The following is a 13255-nucleotide window of genomic DNA, read 5'->3' on the forward strand; positions in this document are numbered from 1 at the left end:
TTGTTTAAGCAATGGGGTGTTGAGATGTTCCCGCAGTGGATTTACCAACTATAGATATCTACTGACCACAAAAAGGAAGGATGTGCAAACCACAACCTCTACTCATCACAATTACAACTGTGGCTCAGACATATAAGTACCATGCCACATGGATGCAAGAAGGTGGAGGAATATTTCATCTGTAAATCATAATTCTTGTTCTCTATGACCTTTCTGTTGCAGACATGGATAAAGGCATGGTGTGATACTGGCAGATGAGGCTCTTGCCAAGGCTGCAGGCATTAGCTAAGAACTGAAAAACTCATAGCTGGAGATAAGACCAGTTTAGTTGTATGTTAATTTTGCTTAAAATAGGTATTAGTCTTATAAGAATGTACTTAATGTTTAAACTATGAAATGCTTGTAAATTTCTACATGCATTAATCTCACTTCTAATGTCCATATTCCATGCAATAAGAAAATATGTAAGTTTTGCTTTACAGCTTTGAATATGTTTGCTCTGAACTTGTGAACCCGAGCATGGGAATTCCACCTCCCATCCAATCACACAGGACAACTATCAAAATGTAAGTGAGCCATTATCAGATAAAAGCTTTCATCCACCATGGAAAAGTATATGCAGAGGGACTCATCCTATTGCTTTGAATGCTGGAAGAGAGAAATAAAAATAGCTGACGTGAACATTTTTCATCTCTGTGGTTTGAACACTCACAGGGTCAGAGACACCGAACTGCAGCCAGAGATCCCCGGGGCAGCCCCTGCATCTGCCCTGAACAACACTTTGAATTGAAAGATCATTACAACTTTGTTACTCTTAGAATATAGATTGCAACTCATTTGTGCATATTTGCTTGCTTTAACCCACACACACACACACACACACACACACCTCTTATTTTTCTTCTGTAGGTAATAAAACTTCAGCTTGTTTATTACAGGATTGGCTAAAAGCTTTGTCTTTGGTATAATATCTAGGGTATCAACTGATCTGGGGTAAGTGACTGGTGTCTGGAGACTGGAAGCAAATGAAATAGTGTGTGATTTTTGGTGTAAGTGACCATTTATCAATTAAGTCGAGTTTGTCTTGGTGGCAAGATAGACTCTCCAGTCTAAGAAGATTGACTGTGACTCCATGGTAAGACTGATATAGTGATCCAGGAGTTCGCATGTGTGACATATCACCAATTGGTGGTGTCTGCCCAGAGGTAGGCACGCTCAGTTGTGAGCCACTGCAGACAACGTGACATGCTGTAATCTTTAAATCTTCAAATAATGCTCAGTGGGAGTACTTGGCAAGTGCACAAGATTTAACATGTACTAAAGTGTATGATTTTTCCCTGCATCATCATAGCAAGAATTGTGTCAATGGGGATTACAATATCAATTTCAATGATAAATTTAAAGAGCTCACAGCTATTTTACATGTATAAAATACAGCAAGCTGGCAATTAATACAGTTTCAAAATGAGTATTCCAGGGTCACAAATAATCTTGTAAAACCTTTTTCCCCTCTCTCTCGCTCTCACTCATACACACAGACACTTTTAGCAGGGTTTAATATAGATATAAAAAAATATCTCAGACAAACAATGGAAACGGGAAGTGAAGACAGCCTTGACCCTGGGCTCAACATTTGAGAAAAGATGGTTACTTATCTCTCGTAACTGTTGTTCTTCGAGATGTGTTGTTCACATTCATTACAATTAGCACGCATGGACATTGGAAACTTTTCCCCTTAGCAGTTTCCATTGGGATGGCAGGGAAGCGGTGTATACATTACCCTGACGGCCTGACCCCTCTTCGGTTCCTTCTTGCTGCTGACTACGACAGAGAGGAAGAGGGGTGGGAATTGTAATGGACGTGAACAAAACATCTAGAAGAACAACAGTTACGAGAGGTAAATAACCATCTTTTCTTCGAGTGATTGTTCACGTCCATTCCAATTAGGTGACTTCCAAGCTTACCATTGGAGGAGGATAGGAGTCATGGAATGATTGACTGAAGAACAGCTCTGCTGACCACTGTATCATCTCTGGCCTGTTGGTTGACAGCATAGTGGGCTGTAAATGTGTGGGACCTGAGCCAGAAAGGCTGTCAAAGATGCCTGCGCTCTGATTGAATGGGCTGTAATTGCTAAGGCTGGGACCTTGGTCAGCTCATAGCACATGCGTATGCAGTCTGTGATCCAGGACGATACGTGTTGTGCAGAGATTGGGAGACCCTTCATTCTATGAGCTATGGCAACGAACAATTGGGTCGACTTGCGGAAAGGTTGTGTGTGCTCCATATTGAATGACACGGCTCTCCAGACATCTAGCATGTGTAGGTTGCGGTGTCTCGGGCTCATGTGGGGTTTTGGAAAGAACACCAGTAAGCAAATGTCCTGACATGTGGAATTGGGAGACCACCTTGGGGAGAAATTTAAGGTGTGGTCTAAGCTGCACCTTGTCCTTATGAAACACCGTGTAAGGTGGTTCAGAGGTGAGGGCTCTCAGCTCGGACACTCTCCTTGCCAATGTAATTAACACCAGGAATGTCACCTTCCAAAAGAGCAAGTGGCCAAGGGCTCAAATGGTGGATTTATGAATTTCGAGAGGACCAGGTTCAGATTCCAGGTTGGGACTGGTTGGAGAGAATACGGGAACACCCTCTCCAGCCCTTTGAGGAATCGCCCCATGATGGAATTAGAAAACACCAAGTGCCCAGACTCTCCCGGACGTAAAGCTGAAATGGCAGCCAGGTGTACTCTGATGGAGGAAAGGGATAGACCTTGATGCTTAAGGTGTAGGAGTTAGTCTAAAATAACTGGGATGGCAGCCTGGAGTGGTTGAAAGCGCTTGGGTTCACACCAACAGGAAAACCTTTTCTATTTCGCCAGGTAGGTAGCCCTAGTGAAAGGTTTCCTACTGCTGAGGAAAACTTGTCTCACTGACTGAGAGCACTGGCTCTTCATGGGATTTAGCCATGGAGTTACCATGCCATGAGATGTAGAATTGCAGGTTCGAGCGAAGGAGGTTCCCGTGGTCCTGCGTGATCAGGTCTAGGTGGAGGGGCAGGACAATCAGGGCGTCTACGGACAGCTCTAGGAGGGTTGTGTACCAATGCTGTTGGGGCCAAGGCAGGATGATCATGATTACCATCGCCCTGTTTCTGCGGATTTTTAGAGGGACCCAGCAGACAAGTGGGATAGGAGGGAAGGCATACTTCAGACCCTCACCCCATGGTATTAAGAACATATCTGCAATCGAGCCCGGACTGTGGTTTTGGAATGAGAAGAACTGAGGGCACTGTCTGTTGCTCTTGGAGGCGAAGAGGTCTACTTGGGAATAACCCCACTTTTGGAAGACTGACTGTATGAAGACTGATCCGATATGATTGACCACTCATGCATGCGGTATAACCTGCTGAGGAAATCCGCCAGCTTGTTCCATACTCCTGGAAGGTAGGATGCTTTGAGCTGAATGGATCAGGCTATACAGAAGTACCAGAGAAGAAGAGCTTCTCAGCAGAGAGGTGAGGAGCGGGCTCCACCTTGTTTGTTTATATAGAATAGAACATGGTGGTCTGTCAGGACTGTCACGCTGTGACCTTTCAAAGTGGTGTGAAAGGTTTGGCAGGCCAGACGAACCCCTGAGCTCCTTCAAGTTGATACGGAGAGATCTCTCATTCCTCGACCACAATCCTTGTGTCCTCAGATCCCCCAAGTGTGCGCTCCAGCCCAGATCTGACGCATCTGTTATTAATGTCAGAGAAAGTTGGGGCTTGGCGAAGGGGACCCCTGCACAGACCACTGGTTGGTCCAGCCACCAGCACAGGAATTCTGGGACCTGTCCCGGGATCATCACCACAAGGTCCAGGTAGTTTTTCTATGGATGGTAAGACAGTGCGAGTCACACTTGCATGGGTCTGAGTCTCAGTCAGGCATGCTCTATTCACTGCAGGTAACACCAGACTGTGGTGGTGGGATACCAAAGCATTGATTTCACAATCTGCTCTGTGGCTTGGAACCTGGGCTCCGAAAGGCTCGTTTTTGCCCGTACCGAGTCCAGGACTGCCCCTATAAACTCTATCCTTTGGGTAGGTATGAGAGAAGATTTGGGTACATTGAGGAGCCCCAGTTGTGAAACGTGTCCATGACCATCATCACGTGGGATTGGACTTCGTCCTTGGAAAGACCTGCAAGTAGACAGTTGTCGAGGTACGGGTACACTCAAATTTGCCTTTTCCACAGGAAGGCTGTCACCACCGCCATGCATTTCATGAACACTCGACACTCGGGGCAGTGGACAAGTCAAACGGGAAAACCGTGAACTGGTAGTGGTATTGGTTTACGACAAACCGGAAGAAGCATCAGTGTGCCGGATGAATGGCAATATGGAAGTATGCATCTTTCATGTCAAGGGCAGTGTAGCAATACCCCGGATCCAAAAGATGAAATGATAGCGCTTAGGGAGACCATGCAGAACCGGAGTTTGACCATACATTTGTTGAGTCCGCAAAGGTCTAAAATGGGTCGCAGACACCCCCTTTGCCTTGGGGATTAGAAAGTAATGGGAGTAAAATCCTTTTCCCCTTGGCTCCTGTGGAACCTCCTCCACCGTACTAATCTTGAGGAGCAAACGTACCTCCCGCATAAGGAGTTGCTCGTGACAGGGGTCCCTGAAGAGGGACAGAGAAGGTGGGTGGGAGGGAGGGGAGGAGGAGAACTGGAGTATCCCACCTGTACTGTGCACAGGACCCAGCAGTCCGATGTTATATGGGACCACACATGGTAGAAGTGGGATAGTCGGTTAAAAACTGTGGGGATGGATCCGGGAACTGGGTTGGTACACTGTCCTCAGGCATGCCTTCAAAACCCTTGCTTGTTTCCAGGCTGGAGTTTATTCTGGACTTGGGTATGCGCATTGTTCTGTCTACGCCCGTTATTCCTGCCCCACCTGCAATACGTCTCCTGCCTGGGTTGGGGTTGATATTGCCTCTGCTACGGAGGCTGAGGCCTGAAGGGCTTTCTCTGGGTTGCCGGTGTATGCATCCCTAGCGACTTCAGGGTGGCCCTACAATCCTTAAGGCCATGTAGCCTGGAATCTGTTTGCTCCAAGAAAAGGCCCGAGCCCTCAAAGGGAAGGTCTTGGAGGGTATTCTGGACCTTTGAAGGGAGGCCTGATACCAAGAGTCATGCAGTGTGTCGCATGACTACCCCCGAGGCAATGGTTCTGGCCGCAGAGTCATCTGAATCAAGGGAGGCTTGTAGTGAAGCCTTAGCCACCGCCTTCCCTTCCCTTCCTCGATTAAAGCCGCAAACTCAGAGTGAGAGTCCTGGAAAAGGCGATCCTTAAACTTGGACACGGCCATCCAAGAGTTGAAGTTATGTCTATTAAGGATCGCCTGCTGGTTGGCTATGTGTAGCTAGAGGCCTGCGGAGGAGTAAACCTTCCTACCAATGAGGTCCAAATGCCTGACCTCCTTGGCCTTTGGCACCAAGGCTTATTAACCCTGCCATTCCTTTTTCTTGACTGCTGAAACGACTAGGGAACAGGGAGTTGAATGGCAGAACAGGAACCCGTAGCCTTTGGAAGGAGTGAAGTATTTCCGTTCTAGCCCCTGGCCATCGGCGTGATGGAGGCCGGGGTCTGCCATACAGTTTTGTATTTCATTTGTATGGTCTTTCTGAGAGGGAGCACGACTCTGGAGGGACCCTCGGGCAACAGGATATGCACCACCGGATTCTTCTACTCAACCATTTCTTCTGCCTGGAGGCTCATACTGAGGAAGATCCTGCGGAGTAGCTCCTGGTGAGCCCTGTGGTCGATTGGTGGTGGTCCTGAGACTGATATGCCCGCCATCATCTCGTATGGGGAAGAGGAGATGCCCTGTTGCTGGCGGTAGGCCCATGGGGTCCAGAATGGCCACTGACCTGGAGGAAGACATTGTGGTTGCCATATTGGTTGGCACCAACAACTCAATGAGGTCTTTCACTGCCTCGACAGTGTCAGGTGGAGGGGTGTTCGAGGACCTCCTTCAGACATTCGTTGGCACTGAATCGCTGGGTACCAATGAGGCCTGTGGCTCCAGATCTGACAGTGCCAGTTCTTGGCTCGGGCCTGCAATGTGTCTTTGCATGGCAGGAGCTTCTTTGAGCAGCTCAGTAGCTCTTTGGGGAGAGCACCCTTTTCCCCTTTCTTGTGACGCTTAGTCGGTGCCAGAGAGGTCAACCAGCGCCAAGGTTGGTCGTCCCATCTTGGTGCTGGCTATTTACCAGCCAGCGGTGGTAAACAGGCAGTGCTGGGTCACACACGGATGCCAGGGCACTTCACACCGAGGAAGCTGGGGCCGGTCAGTCAGGGGCCAGTGGCTGTAACATGGCCTCCATGAGCAACTGCTGAAGGTGAAAGTCTTTCTTTCTTGGCGTGCGGCTTGAAGGCCTTGCAGATTTTGCAGCATTCTGCCTGATGAGACTCTCCCAGACACCAGAGACAGGAGTCATGGGGGTCACTGTTCGGCATAGACTTGGTGCAAGCTTTGAAACCCTGGGCTTGCGGCATACCCCACAGCCCAAGGTCGGTGCTAGAAGTAGCAACCTGAAAACAATGGTATTTAACTAACTGATAACTATCTAAGAACAACTCTAACCAGAAGACTGGAAGGCTAAGGGGTCACTGTCAAGCGAGCAAGAGAGAGAACGTTCCAACGCTGCCACGGACGGTAAGAAGGAACTGAAGAGGGGTAGGGTCAGGCCGGCAGAGTAATATATACACCGCCATAAGGGTGCCACTCTATGGGGCTTCCCTGCTGTCTCAACGGGAGCTGCTAAGGGAAAGTTTCCGATGACCGTGCATGCGGTGCACGCACACCTAATTGGAATGGACGTGAACAAATCACTTGAAGAGCTGTTCGATATATGTGAGGGTAGTAATAGCTCTCCCTTAAATCTTCCCTTCTAAGCAGCTTTCTGAATTACTGAAGAGTGGGTCAACTGCAATTTGGTTAGTTTGAATTTTGCAAGGAGATCAGAGAGGGGAGGCAGAAGGATATAAAATTTATCTGTTGCACACAATCCTTGCTGTCAATGGAAAGCTAAGCATTGGGAATAGAATTCTGAGAGTACTTAGTGATCTGGCATACAAAGGGCTTGGCTACACTCGAAACTCCAAAGCGCTGTGGCGGGAGCACTTCCGCGGCAGCGCTTTGAAGTGCGAGTGTGGTCGTGGCACCAGCGTTGGGAGAGAGCTCTCCCAGAACAGCAGGTACTCCACCTCCCCGAGCAGATTAATTTACAGCGCTGGGAGCTGCACTCCCAGCGCTGGGGCACTGTTTACACTGGCGCTTTACAGCGCTGTAACTTGCTGCGCTCAGGGGGGTGTTTTTTCACACCCCTGAGCGAGAAAGTTGCAGCGCTGTAAAGCGTCAGTGTAGCCAAGGCCAAAGAATCTAAGCTGTGAATTTTTCCTAACTGCTTTGTTGCAAGTGAACTTCTCCAAGATCAGTCAACAGCTGAGGAAGATAGGGATTAAGTTTAATTTATCAGCTCCTATAAAGGATATAGGGGAATGAAGGTGCACTAAGTAAATTTACACCGAATTTAAGCTTTTAAAAAAAAAATGAAAAGGTTCCTAAGCCTACATAGTTGCAAAGATAACGTCCAAATACAAACAGAGTGTGAACAGATTAAGTGTTGCCTTCCTGAATCTGAAGGCAAAGAACTCTAGTGCCTGTTCGGCAGTTCAGAAGACTTCCCAAGCAATAAAAAAAAAAAAAAAAAAAAAAAAAAAAATGAAGATTCTGAGCAGGAGTGAAACACACAACAGTATCAAATTCACTCTTTCGGTTTGAGATGACTATGAGCAGTAGAGGTAAGCCCTAGAGATATTCACAGATAAGGAACATTTGAAAAAATAAATAAATAAAAAAAGGATGATTGAGAAGGAGTAGAGCACCAGTCAAACACATTCTGGAGGCAGGGACTGATGGGGAAAGAAGGAGTTAGAGAAAATGCTCCACATCCTGGCTGAAAGCCAAATAGAAAGAAATCATGGAACTTGAGGACTCCAAAATGATTCCAAAGTTGCCTCACACTTTCTCAACCTTCTGCAAAAAAGGCAAATTAGAGACATGCTCATAATTGGTGTAGTTGATATGACAGAGATCAGGATGACAATTTTAATTGTCTTTTGTAACACACTAGTTTGGTACTATAAATAATATCCTAATTTGTACTAATTTAGACAGAGAATAGTGAGTTGTACAGTACCATTAAAAGATGAATTATAGGGAGGAATGGATATAGATAACATAAGTTGTCATGGTATAATCCCCAATCTGAACCTTAGCGTCCAAAAGATGGGGTACCAGCATGAATTCCTCTAAGCTTAATTACCAGCTTAGAACCTGCAGCGCTGCCACCAACCAGGAATTCCAGTGCTTGGTACACTCTGGTCCCCCCAAAACCTGGCCCGGGGACTCCCAAGACCCAGACCCTCTGGATCTTAACACAAGGAAAGTAAACCCTTTCCCCTACCGTTGCCTCTCCCAGGCTTCCCCTCCCTGGGTTACCCTGGAAGATCACTGTGATTCAAAACTCCTTGAATCTTTAACAGAGAGGACAATTCACCTTCCTCCCTCCTTCTCTTTCCCCCTCCCAGACTCTTCCTGAAAGAGAAAGTAATCCTGACACAGAGAGAGATTAGCCTCTCTCTCCCCCTTCCCTCCTTTCTCCCCACCAATTCCCTGGTGAATCCAGACCCCGTCCCCTGGGGTCTCACACCAGAATAAAAAAACAATCAGGTTCTTAAACAAGAAACTTTTAATTAAGAGAGAGAAAAACAGTAAAAATTAGCTTTGTAAATTTAAAATGGAATAGGTACAGGGTCTTTCAGCTATAGACACTGGGAATACCCTCCCAGTCTAAGTATACAAGTACAAATTAGAATCTTTTCAGCAAAATACCAATTTGAACTCCTTCCAACCAAATACACATTTGCAAATAAAGAAAACAACCATAAGCCTAACTCGCTTTATCTACCTAGTACTCACTATTCTAAAAACTTATAAGAACCTGTATCAGGGAGATTGGAGAGAAACCTGGTTGCACGTCTGGTCCCTCTGAGCCCCCAGAGTGAACAACCACCAAAAACTAACAGCACACAAAAAAACTTCCCTCCCTCAAGATTTGAAAGTATCCTGTCCCCTGATTGGTAATCTGGTCAGGTGACAGCCATGCTCACTGATCTTGTTAACCCTTTACAGGTAAAAGAGATATTAAGTACTTCTGTTCTATTAACTCTTACTTATCTGTTTATGACATAAGTACTCTCTGAGAATTATTTGCTGTACAGAGCTAGATAGCTAGTACTGGGGTCTGAAAATCAGTTCTATCCTTTTTTTTTTTTTTTTAAGAATAAAAACTAAACTTTTAATCAGTCACTTTTTTTTCCTCTATTGAGACTACTCAATATTTAGCACAGTATCCAAAGCTTTTGAAGAGCTGTATGTTATACCCAGGCTGTGTCAGCTATCATTACATTTACTTTGGGAGAACAAACATTTTTAAAGTAAGTCCCCTTAAAAACCAAAAACGAACCAAAAAAACCACCCTCCTGTAAATGAAATTTTTAATTATGTAGGTAGCACCAAAGCTATGCTAGAGGCTTAACCTTATTCCGAGTATTAAACATATTGTTACAAAAACTATTTCACTTGAGTGTCTGGGTTTGCAGCAGAGAGTTTGTATTCAGAATTCGAGATACTTGTAATCTGATGCCTGAAGGATAGCCTCAGGTTTATTATGGCAAGTATATTTTCTAAATATGTTTAGCATTCTTTGGGGCAGAAAACATGGCTTTAGCTAAACTCTAAAAAGTGAAATGTACATAATTCTGTAATTCTTTTATAATAAAAGCACTTTAAATGCATCTTTCTTCACTGAAGAGACCAAGATTAGATCATTTATGGTGATTAAATGAATTATTTTCAACCTTTAGTCTTTCCTCTTATAGGCATATAGGCAAGGCAATGTCGGGAAACTTAAAATGTCACTGTCCGTGTCATATTTGTACTGTAAGTAAACAACAATGTTAAAGGAGGCTCAACCGAACACCTCTTAGACTTGTTTCTTGTTAAATATTGTGAATAATGTTCACTCTGCAAGTCATTACTGTGTTGACTGTAACCACTACTCTAAAGACTTGAACAACTGAAAATGCTGCAGTTGTCCACATTTATCATTTTGAACAAAATCTGCCAAATAAGTAACATAGTTCAAGTAAATATTAAGGATTTAACACATTCTGCAACCCTGTAAGTATAAAATTAAATTCAGTCTTCCACACAGAAAATGTTTGATATTTTATAAGTGAGCTTTCCAAACTGTAAATAAGGCCGGAATTGGTAGAGTTATTTAGAATCGTCTTCAAGTAGGTTTAGCACTGTGCAATTTATATTAAAGCAGTATTCAATTATTGCAATTCATGTACAGTTTCCCGCTCTGTGGATCATGTCAATATTTTAGTTATGAAGACCACAAAAATACCACACCCAATACATGAAAAAAAAAATTTATATTAAAACTCACTTGTTGCAAAGGTTCATCAATTATATTGGCACCTGTCAATCTTCTGTCAATCTTAATAGGCCTGGCTTCACATTTCATTTCTTCTGTACACTTAAAAATAGATTAGACAATTTTACTAAACAGATATTCACTGAATAAAAATAGTCGTATCTACTGTTCACAGTATATGAATATTTTTTTAATGAGGAATCCTTCACTACAGTATTTACCTCAATCATTAGTTATATAGTGCATAAAATAATTTGAAAATGTTTAATAATATTATATAAATATGCATACACACACACCCTCCCACCCTTTGTACTATATACTGAATCAAGCTGAGGGACTAATATTAGAAAAATGCTGCCCATATGGTGAAAAATTTAGTTTCTTTGAAATGTCATAATAGTCCAAGGAGACAGGATAGTCTGTGGTTAAGACAGGACTGAAAGTAAAGACCTGGGACTTGTACCTGACCATTAAATCTGCAACCTTGTGCAAATCACTTCACCCTCTGTGGTGTGTTGAGCACACAAAACTGAACTTATTTGGAAAATGACTTAAAATAATGTTGAACTATTATATAACAAATCCCGGAAAGCCTATAAGTCAAAAATAAAGATGTCTTTGTTAAACAGGGTACTATAAAAATGCATATAAACTTTGCACCACAAAATTTCAGTACACAGATCAGCTTACAGATCAGAAGAGGACATATATGCACAGTCAACCAATATATAAACAAGTAGTAAAAGCATCAGGGAAGGCTGTGAGGACTGACCAGACTTCAGTCATAGAAATGTCATTTATAATGGGAGGGGGAAGTGCTTTAAGTCATGTTAGTTTACACATAAAATCATCTAAGTAGCAATTGAAACAAAAAACCTGAGGGTGAGATCAGAGAAGGAAGAATTTCTCAAAAATCTGCTCACAGAGCCAGATTAAGACAAGCAGAGGTATTGCTTACGCAATACCATACAGTATATGCATTGAAGATTAGACAGCAACTCTGCACCCTCAAACATTAGAACTTCCCTTTTTTCAGCCTATGGTAATATAAACATAAAACTTCTATTGACTGTTTGCTGGGTTTTTGTATTGGTCTAATAAAAGATTTTATTCCACCCACCTTGTCTCTCTAAACTTCTATTGAGACAGAACTTCATAGTCTGACATCTAAACATCTCTGCATCACTGGAGCAGGAGACTCAAAATCTCTTGGTTCAGATAAAATATATTTAGAAACAAACAAGGGAACTAGGCAGAAACCAATTTATCTTAGTGAAACACCTTGTTGGGAGGCTGAGGACTACATCACTAATTTGCTGATTTGTCCTTCAGCAACAGCAGGAACTAAAAATAAAACCTTATGGTTTAACATTCTCATGGAAACTAAACAGAAGCTAAAAACAGGATACACACACAGAGCTCTGAGCACTAGGCTTGTACTTCAGATGATATCTCCATAGGTTTAAATAACTTTGCCACAAGAAGATAAGCAACCAACTGGCCAACAACCCAGCTTCTGAAGATGCTAACAGAAGTTTATACCCTTGAAACACAGACCTGCTAAAACCCCACAACTTGTTTTTTATTTTTAAAATGTGCAATCTCGATAGCCATGGAATAAGCTTGTGTCTCCACTGAAGCATTGGGAATGAGAAAGGACAAGTCAAAGAGGAACAAGGAGAAAGCAGCCATTTCAGATTTCTTAGTGTGTGAGCAACATGCCTCAGGTGGCACACAACCAGGATTCATCACCAAATTTGGTCTGCTGTTTGAATCATTAGCTCCCCAGCCCAGGCACTGATAGGGAGTGTGATGTGAATGCTGATCCATGTCCCTGTCTCAAACTGAGGAGTTAGAACTAAACACAGGTTGTTTAAATTTGGCTGGAGGCCTTTGGGCTAACAAGGATCTTCCCTGTCTTGAAGTGCACACAATCAATCAATACGCTGAAATTCATTTAGGCATCTGAGCCAATGAGAACAATGGCTTTAAGCATTATGAGGCAAGAAATACTTAATATTTGTACTACATGAAGGACATTTACAATATGCTTTCGTTTGCTTCTCATTAGTTGCATTACAGTAGCATGCAGAGACCGCATTCAGACTGAACAGACATTGTGCTGGATACCATACAAACACCTGCTAAGAGAGAGCTCCTGCCCCACAAAGTTTGGTTTAGAGACAAAATAGAACAAGTGCATGTACCAGAAAGAAAAAAAGAATAGGAAAAGGGAGGATGAGGGTAACAGTGATGGTAACACTCGGTATCACAATCCACTCATGTGCACAGTTTTCTGGTTTCTTTATTTTTAGAGATATAAACAAACAGTAATTCCTGCTGGCCATCTGCCTAAAAATTTCTGAAAGGAAAGAAGAAAAGTAACTCCTGCTGTAAACCCTAGGCAATGCATGGAACACATTATTTTGGGGGGAAAGAAGACGGCTAGGGTTGTATAGATTGGAACTATAAATTCTGCAATTTCATAAACACTCCCCTTTCTTTGTTGTGTGGGCTGTTCTATTTTAAAACTAAAACATACCTCAACACAGACACACAAGAGCCTAGAGTTTTGACTAACCTGTATGTAATGAATAGACAAAATTAACCTGAATGTGCAATGTGTGTTTACAACATCAAAAGTCAGCAATCACCTCCAAAGAAAAAAAATTTGGAGTAACTAAGTATTAGAGCAGT

The 13255-nt window shown here is 43.4% G+C and overlaps 1 protein-coding gene across 4 annotated transcripts in view; it reads right to left on the reverse strand.

Annotated features, from left to right (window-relative positions):
• Positions 1 to 13255, reverse strand: part of SNX13 (sorting nexin 13) — a 150225-nt gene that overhangs the window by 81921 nt on the left and 55049 nt on the right. For all 4 annotated transcript variants that reach the window (XM_050938590.1, XM_050938589.1, XM_050938588.1 and 1 more), the window contains one exon: positions 10568 to 10657. In XM_050938590.1, the coding sequence (XP_050794547.1) occupies positions 10568 to 10645 (78 nt within the window). In that variant the 5' untranslated portion in view covers positions 10646 to 10657. The remainder of the gene's footprint in view (positions 1 to 10567; positions 10658 to 13255) is intronic.

The sequence above is a fragment of the Gopherus flavomarginatus genome, chromosome 2 (assembly GCF_025201925.1).
Source record: "Gopherus flavomarginatus isolate rGopFla2 chromosome 2, rGopFla2.mat.asm, whole genome shotgun sequence".
Taxonomy (NCBI): domain Eukaryota; kingdom Metazoa; phylum Chordata; order Testudines; family Testudinidae; genus Gopherus; species Gopherus flavomarginatus.